Here is a 15,256-nt window from a genome sequence, read left to right on the forward strand (position 1 = left end):
GGACATGGTGAGGCCAAAAAGAAACACCCACTGAGCCATAGATAGGGGAGTCATACCACTATAGTCTCGCTGGCAGCTGGGTTGGAGACACAGGAAGCAGGAGCCACACGATCCGCAACCTGCCGTCTGCTTCTCTGCCAACCAACCAACCCCTTGCTAACTGCACTCTGCCATACTAACTGCAATCTGCGCTTGCCAGTCACCATCTTCTTGCTGGCCCCCATTTGCTGCTAGCGTAGCCACAGCAGTTATATTAGTGGCCAATGGCTCACTGGTTACAGCTGACGGCCGACTAGCCACAGCTGATGGCCATCCAATCACAGCTGATGGCCATTTACTACCTGAGCCAGCAGCTTTAGCGTGAGGCCGAGAGCCTGGAAACTGCACTCCTGGCTCCATCCCCACAGCTGTATTCCCTTTTGGTGGCTCTAGGGAAAAATCCATTTTCTGGCCTTTTCCAGCTTCCAGAGGTTGTCCACATTTCTCAGCCCATGGCTTCTTCCTCCACTGTCAACACCAGCAACATAGCACCTCTCTCCGACCCTGCTTCTGTCCTCCCTTCTCTTTCCGTAACTCTCTTCAGCCTCCCTCTTCCACTTGTAAGGACCTTTGTGACTATACTGGGCACACCTGGATAATCCAGGTTAATCTCCCTATCCGCTGATTAGCAATTTTAACTCCCCTTTGTCTTGTAAGGGAACATTTATAGGTTCCAGGGATTAGGACATGGACATCTTTGGGGGAGAGGTTATTCCTGTGTTTCCCCAAAAATAATTCCTAGCCAGACCATTAGCTCTAATGTGTCTTTTGGAGCAAAAATTAATAAAGACCCAGTATGATATGATATGATATGATATTATATTATATTACATTATACCCAGTCTTATATTAAAATAAGACCAGATCTTATATTAATTTTTGCTCCAAAAGATGGATTTGAGCTGATGGTCCAGCAAGGTCTTACTTTCAGGGAAACACAGTATTCTGCCTACCACATCAACCAGTCTGTATTTAACAAATTATGAAAGAAAATTTAAAGCATGCACTTTTTATAGGCAACTGTATTTTGATTTTCAATATATGAGCTCCCACAAAAGTTACATGTATAGCAAATTATAATTTATAGGCATAAGAATAACTCACCATTGAAAGGAATCCTGTGGTGAATTGTTTTGTACAGATATTAATTCCATAATGTCTTATTTTATGAATCCAGATTTCCATACATTATATTTACTTAATGTTGGGCTAAAGTTCAGGTATGGATAAAACACCTAAATATTTTGAGAACATTAGGGGAAGGGAGTGCAGTAAAAAAACTACAGAACCATTTTATGACAACCTGCACAGAATTACAACCCTCTCACACGCATTTCTGAACCTGACAACTCTGATAGGAGATATAATAAAGATTTGAGTCTCACTCCCTCAGCTAGTGAGCACCAATGGTGTGCTGGTGAAGAACATAGGTCAGGCATCAGCCTGCCTAGGTTCAAATCCCACCTCTGAAAACTTGGAGCTGTCGTACCTGGGATTAATCACTGAATTTCTTTGTCCCTCACTTTCCACATCTATTAACTAAGAATAATACAGTACCTTTAACATGGGGCTGCCATGAGGATCAAATGAGACATAGAATATCAAGCATACAGTATGATGCCTGGCACTTATTAAGTCCTCAACAAATGGATTCTCTTATCATCACCATGTGTGGAGGTCCTTGATTAGGTACAGGAGACACACAATAATCATCCTACAAGTTGGATTCGTTATTTTCAGAGCTTGAAAATGAAAGTGAGACTAGGACATGACCACTAAACGGAAAGCAGCAGGCAAAATATTAAATTAAGATAAAATTTGAGTCTTCCTTTGGTAGACACCCATGGTTTCTGCTTGCAGGCAATGTGAAAGATAGAATGACCTTCAAAATGTAATGGAAGTGTGAATCACCCTCAGCAAACCACATGATCTTACATTGAATATCTGAAAGAACGGTTATATTTGGTATCAGGGAATCATTTGTTTCTCTGCTCAGAATCTTCAAGTAGCTTGTTAGTCTTACTTCCAATTTTAATAGCTCTTCACAGCTTCCCAAACAAAGCCAACCTCATGTCTGAGGTATTCAAAGCTCTGTATAACTTTATCTCTCTGTTTCTACCTTTGTCTGGCACAAACCCCTTACACAAACTCACTATTCTGGCCAAACTACAAAGCTCTCTAGTTCTGATAGGATTAACATACTGCTTTATATAGTAGTTAATCTGCCATGTTTCTTATCCAGTCTAGAGGCTATGGAAGGACTGGGACTACATCTTACATAACCATTTTTTTCTCCACAGAGACCAGCATGTAATAAGCTCTAATTAATTTTTGCTAGACAAATGGATTATGCTATCCTTCTAGTCATTGCATTCATTTCCACATAGGAACCTTTGGTGCCCTTTTCTTTCAAAGCTCTTTTATTCATTCAACTGACAGCTTCCTTTTTAAATTCATTGATTCAGAAGATAAAAATTACATTTCTTTAAAAAGTTGCACTTCTAAATTCATCCTGAGGTTTCAGATTTTTAAAGTTCCACACATCTGTGAGAATCCTCTCATTAAAGTTTTGGTTTTTTGTTTTTTGTTTTTTGTTTTTGTTTTTGTTTTTGTTAGGACTCATCTACAGTTTTTTAGAAGACATGTTTCTAGACAGGCTACTCATGAGACTATCCTTAAAATGATGAAACAACATAACTACTTCTTACCTTCATGGTAACTGTGATGGTGCTATTTACATTTGCTTTATGCAACCAGCCCTGTTTTATCACACCACCCTTCTGAGAACATAAAGAAGATGAATCCTGAAATAAAGCAAAAACCATCAGTGAAACAGCAGCCAGCCATCTAATTAAATATTTGGTGGGACTCGAACTAGGCCCCACCCCATTTTCTAATTAAAGCATAAAGTTCCCTTCCCCTCCATGAAGATGCCTGATTAAACTTGAAATTTTTGACTATAGAATGACAGGCTTTTTGCTGCACAAACAGTAAGCACTCGATATTTACTGAAATATATGACCCATTTTCTGGGAAAGTCTTCTGCATTATGTAAACAGGCAAACTGCATCTCAAAAATGTTACATCCAGGCCATCTGTCCAATTAGGGATCTATGAGGCAGGAGAGTCCAGATGAATCACCACACCACACGCCTACTGCGGGAAAAGCAACTCCTCAAGCATGTCCCACAGGTGGGAAAATACGTTTATATAAAAATCACAGCCCATTTCACTTGATTTTTTTCTCAATTCCATTTGGAAATACAACTATATATATACATATATATATATATATATATATATATGTGTGTGTATATATATATATATATATATATGTGTGTGTGTATATATATATATATATGTATATACACATATATTTAATTTTGAAACACACTCATTAGTTTGAAAGATGGCCACAGATCATTCAAAAACATTTCTTTCCCTCATCTTTTCTCAAGGAAATTTCTCACAGCAGAAGTGATTTTGAAAAAAGCAGTATAGTCTCCCCCATCTTTACCTCATCTTTCTCACAGTCCTCATCAATTTCAAATACATGATTGGGAATCTTTTCTGGTCTCAGAGATTTGCTGAAAATTCAAGAGAATTGTCTTAGACACTGAACAGAACAAACAAAACAAGATGAGTAGACTTCTTTCTTTCACAACCAAGAAAATGCCAAGACATGAGGAGGAAAAATTCTTTGCTCCCTTCCAAACTCAGATTCTCCCCACTGACTAAACTTATATTACTTTTTATATAAAAACTCCCACATGTGCAGCCAGTAGCAAAGACATAACTAAGCCCAGATACTTTGTCAGGGGAGGGCAGAAATTGCCAAAGGATGTGCGCCAGAGCTGTTAGTGGTGGCAGAACCTTAACTTATACCAGGTCAAAAAGCAACATAGTGTAATTCTGGCTCATCCATCTGTTTGCTGTATGACCTTGGGCTGATCATCTTAGGATTCAGTTTTAAAGGACATTTTTAAGACAGTTTTCTCCTCTGTGAAAGTGCTTTGAAAACTACAAAAGCCTGCACAAAGTCTTATTTCTCCACAGCATTTTCCATGTGCTATCCTTTGAGGCTGGTAGCATTACAGACAAGAAAAGGGAGAAAAGGGAGGGCTCAAACAATTTGAGTGACTGGCCCAATGTCATCTAGGTAGTATGTGGTAGAAATAAGATCTGAACCCTGACAGTCTGGCTCCTGGGCTAGTGTGCTCGCAGCAGTTCTTCAACTCAACTGAAAGAGATGCCCTTTTGTCAAAAGCTGTCTGGAGTGATCAAATTGAGCCAAATAGCTTTCTGATTGACACCACTGGGAAACGCTCCCTATGTTATCCAGAATCAAATAAAGATGATTTTATATATCAATATAGATACACCAAAGCCAAAAAGTGAACTCACGCATTTTGGAAAAAGTTTCAGCGAGCAAAGTTAAAACATATTCAATTACCCAAAATACTGCATTTATGAAATATGCTGGTTGGTTTAGGTTTTGCTTTACCATAAATTATAACTAACAAGTTTCACAAGTGGTTAAAAAAAAACCCAAAATGTTTCTCAATTCTCCTTTTGAAGGTTTCCCGTGAATTCTGAACTTACCATGGCAACATTCGAAAGTCCCCAGAGAAATCTTCATACTTGTAATTTATCACATGCCAATCTGTGCTATAGGTTTTAATACACTGAAAGAAAAGAGGAATCATAGTTTGATACATAGAAAAGTACACATATATCCACTTTTTAACCATTTGGGAAATGTTGGTACTGGGATCTTCCTCTGGGGATTAACTGTGTCTCCCTAAACCAAATAGCAGCACTGAAGTACTGACTCCGAGTGCAGACCGTCCTCAAATCCAAAAGAAAAGGACTGAGAACACACGCTATGCCTGTGAAAGTGCTCAAGCTGCATCCTCTGTATCACATCATAGACACTTGTTACGTAGGTCAGTTAAGATACAGCAATTGTTATTTTCCATTTACAGTAAAGGAAGAATAGTTTAGATATATGATGAATATTCCTCTGTGGACTTTGAGCCTCTTACCTCTTTGACAAACAAACTCTGGGCCCTCTTCTCAGCGTCTTCTGGCACAGTGGACTGCACTGTTCTGCGCTGACGACTTATCACCGAGATCTACAAGACAAGGAGCATTCTTGCTGTAAGAATTGGCTTGGCAAATGCAGGGGTTTTTTTTTTCTTTTAAAAAGTTCTTGTGAACTCACGGATATATCTTCCATTGGAAACATAAGCAGGTCTCTCAGGGGGTCACTGTAAATCTGGGTTTTTCTTTGGCTGATGACATTCTCATAATCCAAGGGCTCGACGACTTTGGTTTTCTCCTTAATAAGAGACAAAAAGAAAAGTTAATGTGGGCTAACGCCCAAGAGTCTCTGCACGTGCTAAAGACATTATTTCACAAAAGAAGGGATTACAGATGATAATAAGCACTTAATGGAGACACATTTAACAAAAGAAATACTCCCCATAACTAGATACACACATCAAACACATACGTACATGCACAGACTTCTCTGCTAAAGACAAGAGTTCTGGTGAAAGACACTGAACTCCGCTTATCCATGTGCCTTCCAAAAATATACTGAATTTAAGGTAAAGCAAAAAGTGGCATATTGGAAGCCTGTCAGTTGATACTGACTGCGCATATGCTGTTCACTGGGTAACTGAACGGGAGAAAGTATCAACATTCATAGGCCTCCTCTGTACCAGGCATGCTGTCCAACGCATGTATCAAGGTCCAGCACAGTGGGGGCCAGCACCCGTATGGCATACTGGAGATGTTTGATCCAGTGGTCAGGGCATAAAAGGGTGAGGATCCAGGTGGCAAAGTCAGTGGATCTCTGTTGGACTTCCAGGAGACCTGACCACTGACAGGCTAAAGTTATAAAGAGCTGAGTCAGTGACTCTGAAAAATCTAGGATATGATTTATTAATAAGAGTAATAGTGTTTACTGAGCGCTTCCTATATGCCAAGCACCATGCCGAGTGCTTTCTCTACATTTGTTCATGTAATACTCATAGCAACTCTATGAAATGAGTTTAGTCTTTGTCCTCATTTTACAGATGAGGAAATCCTGGACTCAATTCAGGTTAAGTAACTTGACCACCTTCAAAGCTGGAATTCAAACCTGGGTCTATGACTACAAAAGTTCTGTTGTTTCTAGCTCATGCAGCTTTTCCTCCCCTCAGAAATACAAGAATATACTAATGTTGAAGATACAGAACTTGGGATAAGGTACCATCACCTACCTTCCTATCATCTTTTCCCTCACTAAACTTAACCATGATCTGATATGCCATCTATTTCACCTCTCTGTCTAACTAAGGGCAGGGATTTTCCTTTATTAGTTCACTGCTCTAACCCCAGCACCTAAAACATTCATTAATTGTTGAATAAACTGTGTGTGTGTGTGATTTCTAATAATAACATTTTACTTAAATCAAACTACACTCTTTTTTCTTAAAAAATTTATAATAAAAACTGTAGAAAGAAAACTTGAATTTTAGATATATTAAAACTTATCACAATGGATGAATTTAAGATACATTAAAACTTAGTATCATAATGGAATAGGGGTTACATTAATATTCCTGTACACAGTATTTGAGGTAGTCTCCAGTACACTATATCCACATAATCCTTTGAGGATGGTTTTTACAATACACGGTTCCCAATATGTCACAGTGATAGTGCAGGTCCATATCTGAAGGGCATCTCAGATCTTCCTCCATCAGGTTACTTAGAAAAATTAGAGTAAACCACATGACCAATAAGAATCAATGTTCATCAGATCTAAAAGATCCACACAAAAATAGTATGGAGATTTCTCTAAAAATTAAAAATAAAACTACCATATCACATAGCAATCCCACGTAGCAATCCCACTTCTGGGCATATATTTAAAGGAAACAAAATCACTTTCTCGAAGAGATATTTGCACTCACATGTTCACTGCAGCACTATTCAAAATATAGAAACAACCCAAGATATAGAAACAACCTAAGATACAGAAACAATCATGATATAGAAACAACTTAAGTGACCATCTACAGGTGAATGGATAAAGAAAAATGTGTTTTCTATATATAATGAAATATTATTCAGCCATGAGAAAGAAGAAAATTTTGTCATGTGTGACAACATGGATAAATCAGGAGGGCATCATGCTAAGTAAAATAAGCCAGACAAAGACAAATACTGTATGAGCTCACTGATACATGAAATCTACAAAAAAGTAGAATGATGGCTGCCAAGGGCAGAAGAATGGAGGAAAATGGGGAGATGTTGATCAAAGACTTTCGGTTATGAGTAAATTCTGAGGATCCAATGTACAGCATTGTGACTAGAATTAACAACACTGTTTTGTGTACTTGAAAGCTGCTAAAAGAGTAGACCTTAAAAGCTGTCACTGCACACACAAAAAAGGTAACTATGTGAGGTGATAGATGTGTTAAGCAACTTGATTGTGGTAATCAATTTGCAACCCATACATATATTAAATCATCACACTGTACACTTTAAATATATACACTTTTATTTTTCAATTATACCTCAATAAAGCCGGGGGGAAATATCCTAACAAAGATATACTTCATTTCAAGTCCTAAATTTGGATTTGTGAAACCATGAGATCAAATCAAGCAGATCATCCCCATCGTGTTTGTGAATACTTGTGCAAAATGAGTCAAAATAGGAAAATGAAATCCTATTTGGGGAACTCAGAGATTTTCTGATAAGAAAATTGGACCCCCTTTTCCCATATGTAACATGTTCTCATGGACCCAAGTCAAAGGAAACTGTGACTGCAGCTTCCAGCTCTAACACTCAAAGTCTGTGATCAATTTCTCAGAGTAGTTAAATGAATTAAGCCCCATCTAAATAGGCAAGCTTTAGGCACTGAAAATAATTCCAAAGTCTTGCCGTTGTTGCCAACCATCCCCCCAATACAGATTGCAAAACAGTCCTCAAATTTCAATGTTTAACCTGTTGAATTAGCATCTATTAACCTCTCTGTACAATAATTTCACAAGCACCTGCTCCAAGTAACTTTGAGAAAGAAAAAGAATGCTCCTTCATCTTTGTAATGTAGTTGACAAATTAATATGGAAAAGCATATATCAAAATGAATCACTTATTTAAATGCACAGTATATACCCTCTAAAAATGAAACTCACAGCTCCCCATGTGTTTTGAAGGCCATATATTCATGTTATGTAAAACAAGGTTTCACTTTTCATTTTAAACTGAAAAAACTAAGCATTCTAGGTCTTCATTCCTACTTCATTTGTCAGGAGTAACTCATTTACAGAAAAGGTTGGGGTGGCTTTTCTGGGTCTCACAAAGCTTCCCCTAATGGATGATCTAGGCCCGAGCCGCTAGCCTATCGCACCCCTGCCTCCAATGCCCATTTATTTCTCCACCCCATCGCAGGCAATAAAAGTACAATTCAAACATATGGTGATGGAAGGAGAACTGACTCTGGGTGAACACACAATGAGATATATAGATGACGTATTACAGAATTGTAGACCTGAAACCTATGTAACTTTACTAACAATTGCCACCCCAATAAACTTCAATTAAAAATAAATAAATAAATAAGCACAATTTAAACTAGAAGTGGGAGAGGAGTCAGTCCCAAAAAATTGCACCCTACATTTCCCTTCCAGTAGGATTCTTGTAATTCTGTTGGCATTAGAGACAAGGAAATCTTTGACTTTTTGAATTATCATGATTTAATGGTGGCTCTGTCCTGCAGTCTAGAACATATCCCTTATCTAACCTTCCTATCTATCTTTTATTATTAGACTTATACTCTAAATAAAGCTTCTATCACAAACAAAAAGGGTCATATCTCAGGTCTGTAATTTTCTCTTCCTGCTAGTTTGTGCACTGACTAGCCTGAAAGGTGCTTTTTCATAATCAAGAAAACTGTCTTGTAATTAATGGTACTTTATAAACACTCAAATAATAGCAAAGTCCCACTGTGCACTGCTATACAGTTCTGTAGCAGTGTTAAGTAAAAAGCAAAAACATTTATACAATCTGGACTGAAGGAAGCATATGTTTCAGACTTCCCTTCCTAAGTAGTGACAGGAAAACTGTCAACTGAAATTTGGAGCCTACTTAGTTTTCACCATGAAGGAAAATTTTTTTAAAAAGGTTTGCCTTTAAAAGTTCTCATTCATTGATTCTTAATGTCTCTTGACATAACTTGCTAGTCATATTATTAATTTTCTGTTGTTGTTGTTGTTGAACTTTCAATATACATTCTACCTATTTCACACTAAAACCTTTCCAGTATACAAGGAAAATACTGTCATTTCAACTTTATACATGAAGAAACTGGCTCAAGGCTTAAGATCAACTCTCTATATTTAGTAGCAGAACCAGAATTCAAATCTAGGTCTTCCAGTGCTGATCCTTTTTCTTTTCTTATCAGTGTTTCCAAGACTTGACTTCTTCACATGCAATATTCAAGATTTTTGGCACAGCTTCTGTATTATCATACGCTTCATTTTTTTCCTCAAATCAAATCTCTTTATTGAAATACATTTACTGAAACAGTAAGCTTACATCATCCCCATAAAATAAATCAGTATTTTCCTAATCTCTAATAAAATAAAATACAAAACATCATCTTTATGCCATGGTTTCGGGCATAGTGCACTCTTCCAGGCTTACTCAGGCTGCTAAGGACCAAATCTAAATGGGATTCCATGTGTAAACCCTAAAACTGTGAAGAAATGCTCAATTCCACAGACTGAGATAACTGTCTGATTTTTAACATAGAGTAAAAGGACAGAGATTGAAACAGGAAACATCAGTACAGATTTCATTACAGTCTGCTTCTTGGTCCAAGGAGACGGAAACGAGAATCCTAAGTAGTCACTAACGGCATCAAATCCTTAGACTTAGGATTTTGTGGGGGTTCCTGTGCATCCTGTACAGGATGACTGATCCTTTATCATAACTGTATCTGTACAAATATAAAACCAAGCTGACAATCCTAGAAGAAATATGTAGATATTCACCCATCCAACCACTTATGTATTTAAAAGCACGCATGACTAGCAAGCCTACTTATGCTATCATTAGAAACTTAACCACGTAATTTCAATTTCATTTAAAACGCAATGACAATCACAAAATATTTCTCTGTCAATAAGAAATCAGCCTGGGTTACTTCTGCTTACATATCAGACCAAAGGTCATGAGTTTACCGGTGAATCTTTTCCTTTGGAAACGAGTTCTCTTTAAGAATTCTAAGAATGTCTCTTCTGTAAGACTAAAGTGAACAGACTTCACACAATCCCTCCTGAAGCACAATCGGAGGGAGACCAGAGGCAGACAGAAAGCTTGGTAGTGGGGCACAGGGTCATCCCAAAACTCTCCCTACACCAACACCACCACCTCATTCTCCAAATTAATTTTCAGTGCAAAAAGGAGCATGGCAACAACTGGTTTAAGAAAGAGAATGATTTAACCCAAGAGTGAGAAGCTCATTTTCACAATATTGCTGTCACACTACTTGTTTCAATGGCATCTGAACATATTCTTACTGAAGATAACACTCTTAGGAGAGAAGTAACATACCCAAAAAGAGAGGGTTACTCGATGAGTCTCTCCTTCCCATCATTCCTCCACCTCCCTCCCTTGGGAATTTCTTCAGACGCCCTGGGCATTCAGCTCCCCTTTTGTTTCAGGCATTTGTAGCAGAGTTTGAAGTGCTTTCTCCACAGAACATCTTAAAATAACACTTTGCACTCAAAATGGCCACTGGGGGCATGCAATTTCTGGGAAGGCAGAAAAGAAAGTGAGTTTGGTATAAGGCACATTTATCAAGTCCCTGCGAAGGTCCAGGCTCTCTGCTAGAGCATGGTAATGCCGAGATGAAAAAGAACCAGACCCTGCCCTTGAGAAGCTCACTCTAGTGGGGGAGGCAGATAAACCCACACCAAGCCATTAAGTTAATCACTGAAGCTGTTGTAAATTAAACCCCATTTGGCTGCCCTGCATCTGATATAACCTCTGATAGCCACATCTTGTTCCAACAAAGCAAGTGAACAAGTGTTTTTGCATGCTAAAGTGTGTGAGCCCATCTATCCACATTTATTAGAAGGATTTCCCTGTATGGGTATGTGTGGTCCGCAATCATTTCATCTTGTCTTCTTCTTTTGTGGAAAAACTCCGTTAAGATCAGAGACCAGGTAACGGTTGAAGAGTGGTGTGTGAGGATGAGGAGCAGCAAAAGTTGTGCTGTAACTAACAGAAGTGAGAAATGTCACTACTGCAGACTGGAGATTTCTAGAGGAAGACCCTACACAGCTTGACAACAAACCATAACTGAGGACCTTTTTCATAAGGTTCAAATGAACAGTATTTGACTTGGTTATGACCCTTTCTTTTCTAAATCATGTGATTACCTTCACCAACTAATTTCTTTCCTTCTTTCCCAGTTAGGAACTCCAAGTACTGAAGCACCTCTGAATTAATATAATCTGATGATGATGCTAGGGGAGAGAAGGCCATCTTTTTAATTAGCGCAATCCAACTTGGCAAAATAGACATGAACATATTTTAATAAAGAATGTTTTACGGGCCAAATCTTGGCACAAAAACCCACCTACAAACTGCATTCAAGACACTAACCTGTCTTAAATCTAACTAAGGAAAAAATCACACTTTTCATGATACTGTTGGGTCACGCTTATCCCCAATCCGTACCTTGGCTTCTGCTATTCCTCTGACAGCCCAACCTCCAACCTCTCTCACCTATGGTCCTCACTGTCTTCACCGACCACTGTGGCATTTATTCATATATAGCACGGAACTGCTTTGTGGGTAGCTTGCTTATTAGTCTCCTTAGGAGGACTGCAATCATACTTTCTCTACCACTTACACTGAACATTACTATATAACAAGTTAAGCATTTTTATATCTATTATTTCATTTAATTCTTTCAAAAACCCTGCAAGGGAGCTTTTTATTATGCCCATTTTACAGAAGAGGAAACTGAGACTTAGGCAGGTCCAGTGTCACACAGTGTATTTGATGGATTTGATGGACTCCAGAGCCAGTGCTCTTAACCATGGTATACATAAACCTATGTACAGTGAACTTAACAAAAACAAAACATTTCCCCACCCTTGCTCCTACCATGTTTCATTTCCTTGGATGGATTTTGCACTTTGGTATTTGTTAACGCTTCCTCAAACTATGCTATCATTTCAACCAAAGTGAGATCTTGCCTTCTCATCACCCTGTTGTAATTGCACAAGGAGTTTTGCATTTCTAAGTTGTTGCTTCCACCTTAGCATTTGTCATCAATGAGTAGGAATTAGCACATTAGGTCTTTTACTTTGGGAAAAGGAGTTGGCAGATTCAATTTCAAGTGGGTAAAAAATCAAATTACACACACACACACACACACACACACACACGAAAAAAAAACACAGTAAGATATTGTCAAGTGACCCTGTCTAATTCATCTCAGTATCCTCCACAGAACCCAGAAGACAGCCATGAGAACTACAAAGCCAGAAGCTCTTGTGATTCATGAGGGATAACTAGCTGAATAATACATGGAGACTGATCTGACATGTATGCCTGCGAAGCCCAAATGGCAGCACACAAAGAGAGAGCTATAAGTCATTGCTAAGGCTTTCAGAATTAATTTTCAGACCCAGCTTTAATTTAGAAACAACTTACTGCTCTAAGAATCAGCAAAATGAGATTTTAAAGGTATTTAAATCTAACATAGAAACACTGAGGAAAAATAAAACGCATTTTTGTCTTGTAGAGTTTTTGCACAGGAAGGGAATCTTTAAATGCCATATTACTTCCCTATCCTGTCTATTTAGCTACTTATATAAACTGAAGAACTATTTTTAAAAACCTACAGCAAATTTATATTATTTTTTTAAAGTCATGAAATAAGTCTACATACACACTATATGATTAGTTCCAACTTGGTTGGAAGCGCTTTTCATTACAGCCAACTCAAATATTACGCAAATAATCTAGGTTATCTACAAATGAATAAATTTCAATGAATGCTATACCCCAAAATTTCATTTTAACCAAGAATTATAATTGTATCCAATATGCTTTCTGACAGGTAGGAAAACTGATTTGCATTCAATCACTCCTGACCTTTTATGTTCCCTTTGTGCTAATAAGCATTTATATGACTCAAAGATAAGACAAAAAGAAATAAAAATGGAAAGGCTTCAATAAAGTGAGAGAATGGCAAAGCACCTTTTTAAAACTGGAAGAACATAGTTTCTAGTCTTTAGCACACCATTATTAACAAAACAAAAAAATGTGCCTTGGTTATACACAATGGCTTTGTAACAAATCAAAGAACAAGTTCACGTAGATGTATGCTCGTACAAGATTACTGCAGATAATCTGTTCATACAAGGAGAAATTAGACGGTATTCATTATGTGCCCACCAACTAATTTATAACCTGATCCTCACTGATTTTTTCCTGAATTTTATCAACAGAACCATAACATACCTTGCATTCTTAAGCAAAACAAAACATAAAGAGCACTGGTGTTCTATAGGTATGTGGATTTAGCTAGCTGGTTTACTTGCATTCAATGAAAATATAAAAACCTAACGGTCCTGTTTGTGTCCATTTGAATACAAAGTAATACAAGCCTATTTAGTTATAAAATCTCAGTAATCTATAAAGCAGCCACACATTATTCCCTACACTGGATCCAACCATTGGTGTACCCATCCCATTAATCTGCTCCTGATAATGGAGCAATGAAAATTGATGGGCCCCATTTTGAAAATCAACCTTGACAAGGGCAAAAATGCATCTTTTAAAAATATTTTCATTTTCCATTATCGGTCATATTGGATCTATCCATTCATCTAAATTCTCTCTGCCTTTTTTGAACCTACCAATACCTTCAGTCTACACCATTTCATGAGATAATATATGAGTATTCTAAAAGCTATTTGAAGCAAATAAGTGATAGCTCCTTTGACTTTTCTTAAGATTGCCTCTTTAAAATGTCAGGAGATGCCCCAGTTTTGGGTAAAATATTCAAGTATATGGGGACCTGATTCATGTACATCCCATCTACCCACTCAGGATTAAACAGGTATACATACCCTCTTTGGCTAGGTTCTGTCTTTTGGTGAGGTGAGACAGGAGTCTATCGGTGGTTGCCAAAGTCCTATTGGCAACCCCATCTTACCGTCCTGTTGGCCCTAATACAGCCTGGGCAGACTGCCCTCCGTGTCCAGCCTACGATCACTCTTCTGTTCCCTTTACCTGAGTATAATCAAGTTCAGAACTTATGCTCCTATTAATGAGTTTCAATCATTTCCCCAGCTCTTGTTCATCCAGAAACTCATCTCGCTTTATCCAGCCTCATGGGGTTTCACTGTGGTACAGCTCCTGTAGCTTGGCCTCTCTCAACTCTTAGGAAAGGGTGTTAGACCAGCATCCCTGGGTAACCAACCCTTGGCTATTCGGCTTTTTTACATATTTGTCTCTTTAAAAAAAAATGCCTACCCTATCTATACTCTTTAGTTTTCTTTTTAAAGCTAGTTTCCTCCCTATGACAAACCTCCTGTCACCAGAGATACCATGTGAAAGGAGAGTCTCAGGGGTTGACCCTTATGAAAGGTTTTTTGAAAGTCTCAAGTAAATAACCGTGATGTGATGAAAATGTTCCCAAATTGACTGTGGTGATAGCTGCTCATATCTGTGAACGTACTCAAACCATTGAAACGTCCTCTTTAAACAAGTGAGGTGCATGGTATGTGAATTGTATCTCAACAAAGCTATTAAGGAAACTAAAAGAGAAAAAAATAACCTACCCAGTTTCACTTTTTTACGGCTAAAAAAAAAAAAATCCCTCCAAAATTATTAAGAGATGAGTCCCCAGTAAAAAACAAACAAACAAAAAAAAAAAACACCAACAGGGCTCCTCACTAGAATCCTTAGGTGTCAATGTCTAAGAATCCTGCACTCTAGCATTAGATCCCACTGACTGGCTGCGTACAAAAGTGAGACTTGCTCTGGATCATTCCCTGAGGGCTCTTCTGGAGTTTTGCTTTTGTTCTTTTCTTTTTTTAGTTTCAAAACAAGATGATTAGACATTTACACGCCTCACAAAGTGATAACCCCAAAGTCTACCACCCATCTGATACCACACATGGCTATT

General features: G+C 38.0%; 1 protein-coding gene across 2 annotated transcripts in view; it reads right to left on the reverse strand.

The window, feature by feature from the left end:
- DOCK11 (dedicator of cytokinesis 11) overlaps positions 1-15,256 on the reverse strand; it is a 267,077-nt gene that overhangs the window by 198,324 nt on the left and 53,497 nt on the right. For both annotated transcript variants that reach the window (XM_081043897.1, XM_081043896.1), the window contains exons 2-6: positions 5,264-5,380; positions 5,085-5,174; positions 4,642-4,724; positions 3,557-3,626; positions 2,748-2,843 (exon numbers count right to left, since the gene is read on the reverse strand). In XM_081043897.1, the coding sequence (XP_080900023.1) occupies positions 2,748-2,843; positions 3,557-3,626; positions 4,642-4,724; positions 5,085-5,174; positions 5,264-5,380 (456 nt within the window). The remainder of the gene's footprint in view (positions 1-2,747; positions 2,844-3,556; positions 3,627-4,641; positions 4,725-5,084; positions 5,175-5,263; positions 5,381-15,256) is intronic.

This window comes from Rhinolophus hipposideros, assembly GCF_964194185.1.
Source record: "Rhinolophus hipposideros genome assembly, chromosome: X".
Taxonomy (NCBI): domain Eukaryota; kingdom Metazoa; phylum Chordata; class Mammalia; order Chiroptera; family Rhinolophidae; genus Rhinolophus; species Rhinolophus hipposideros.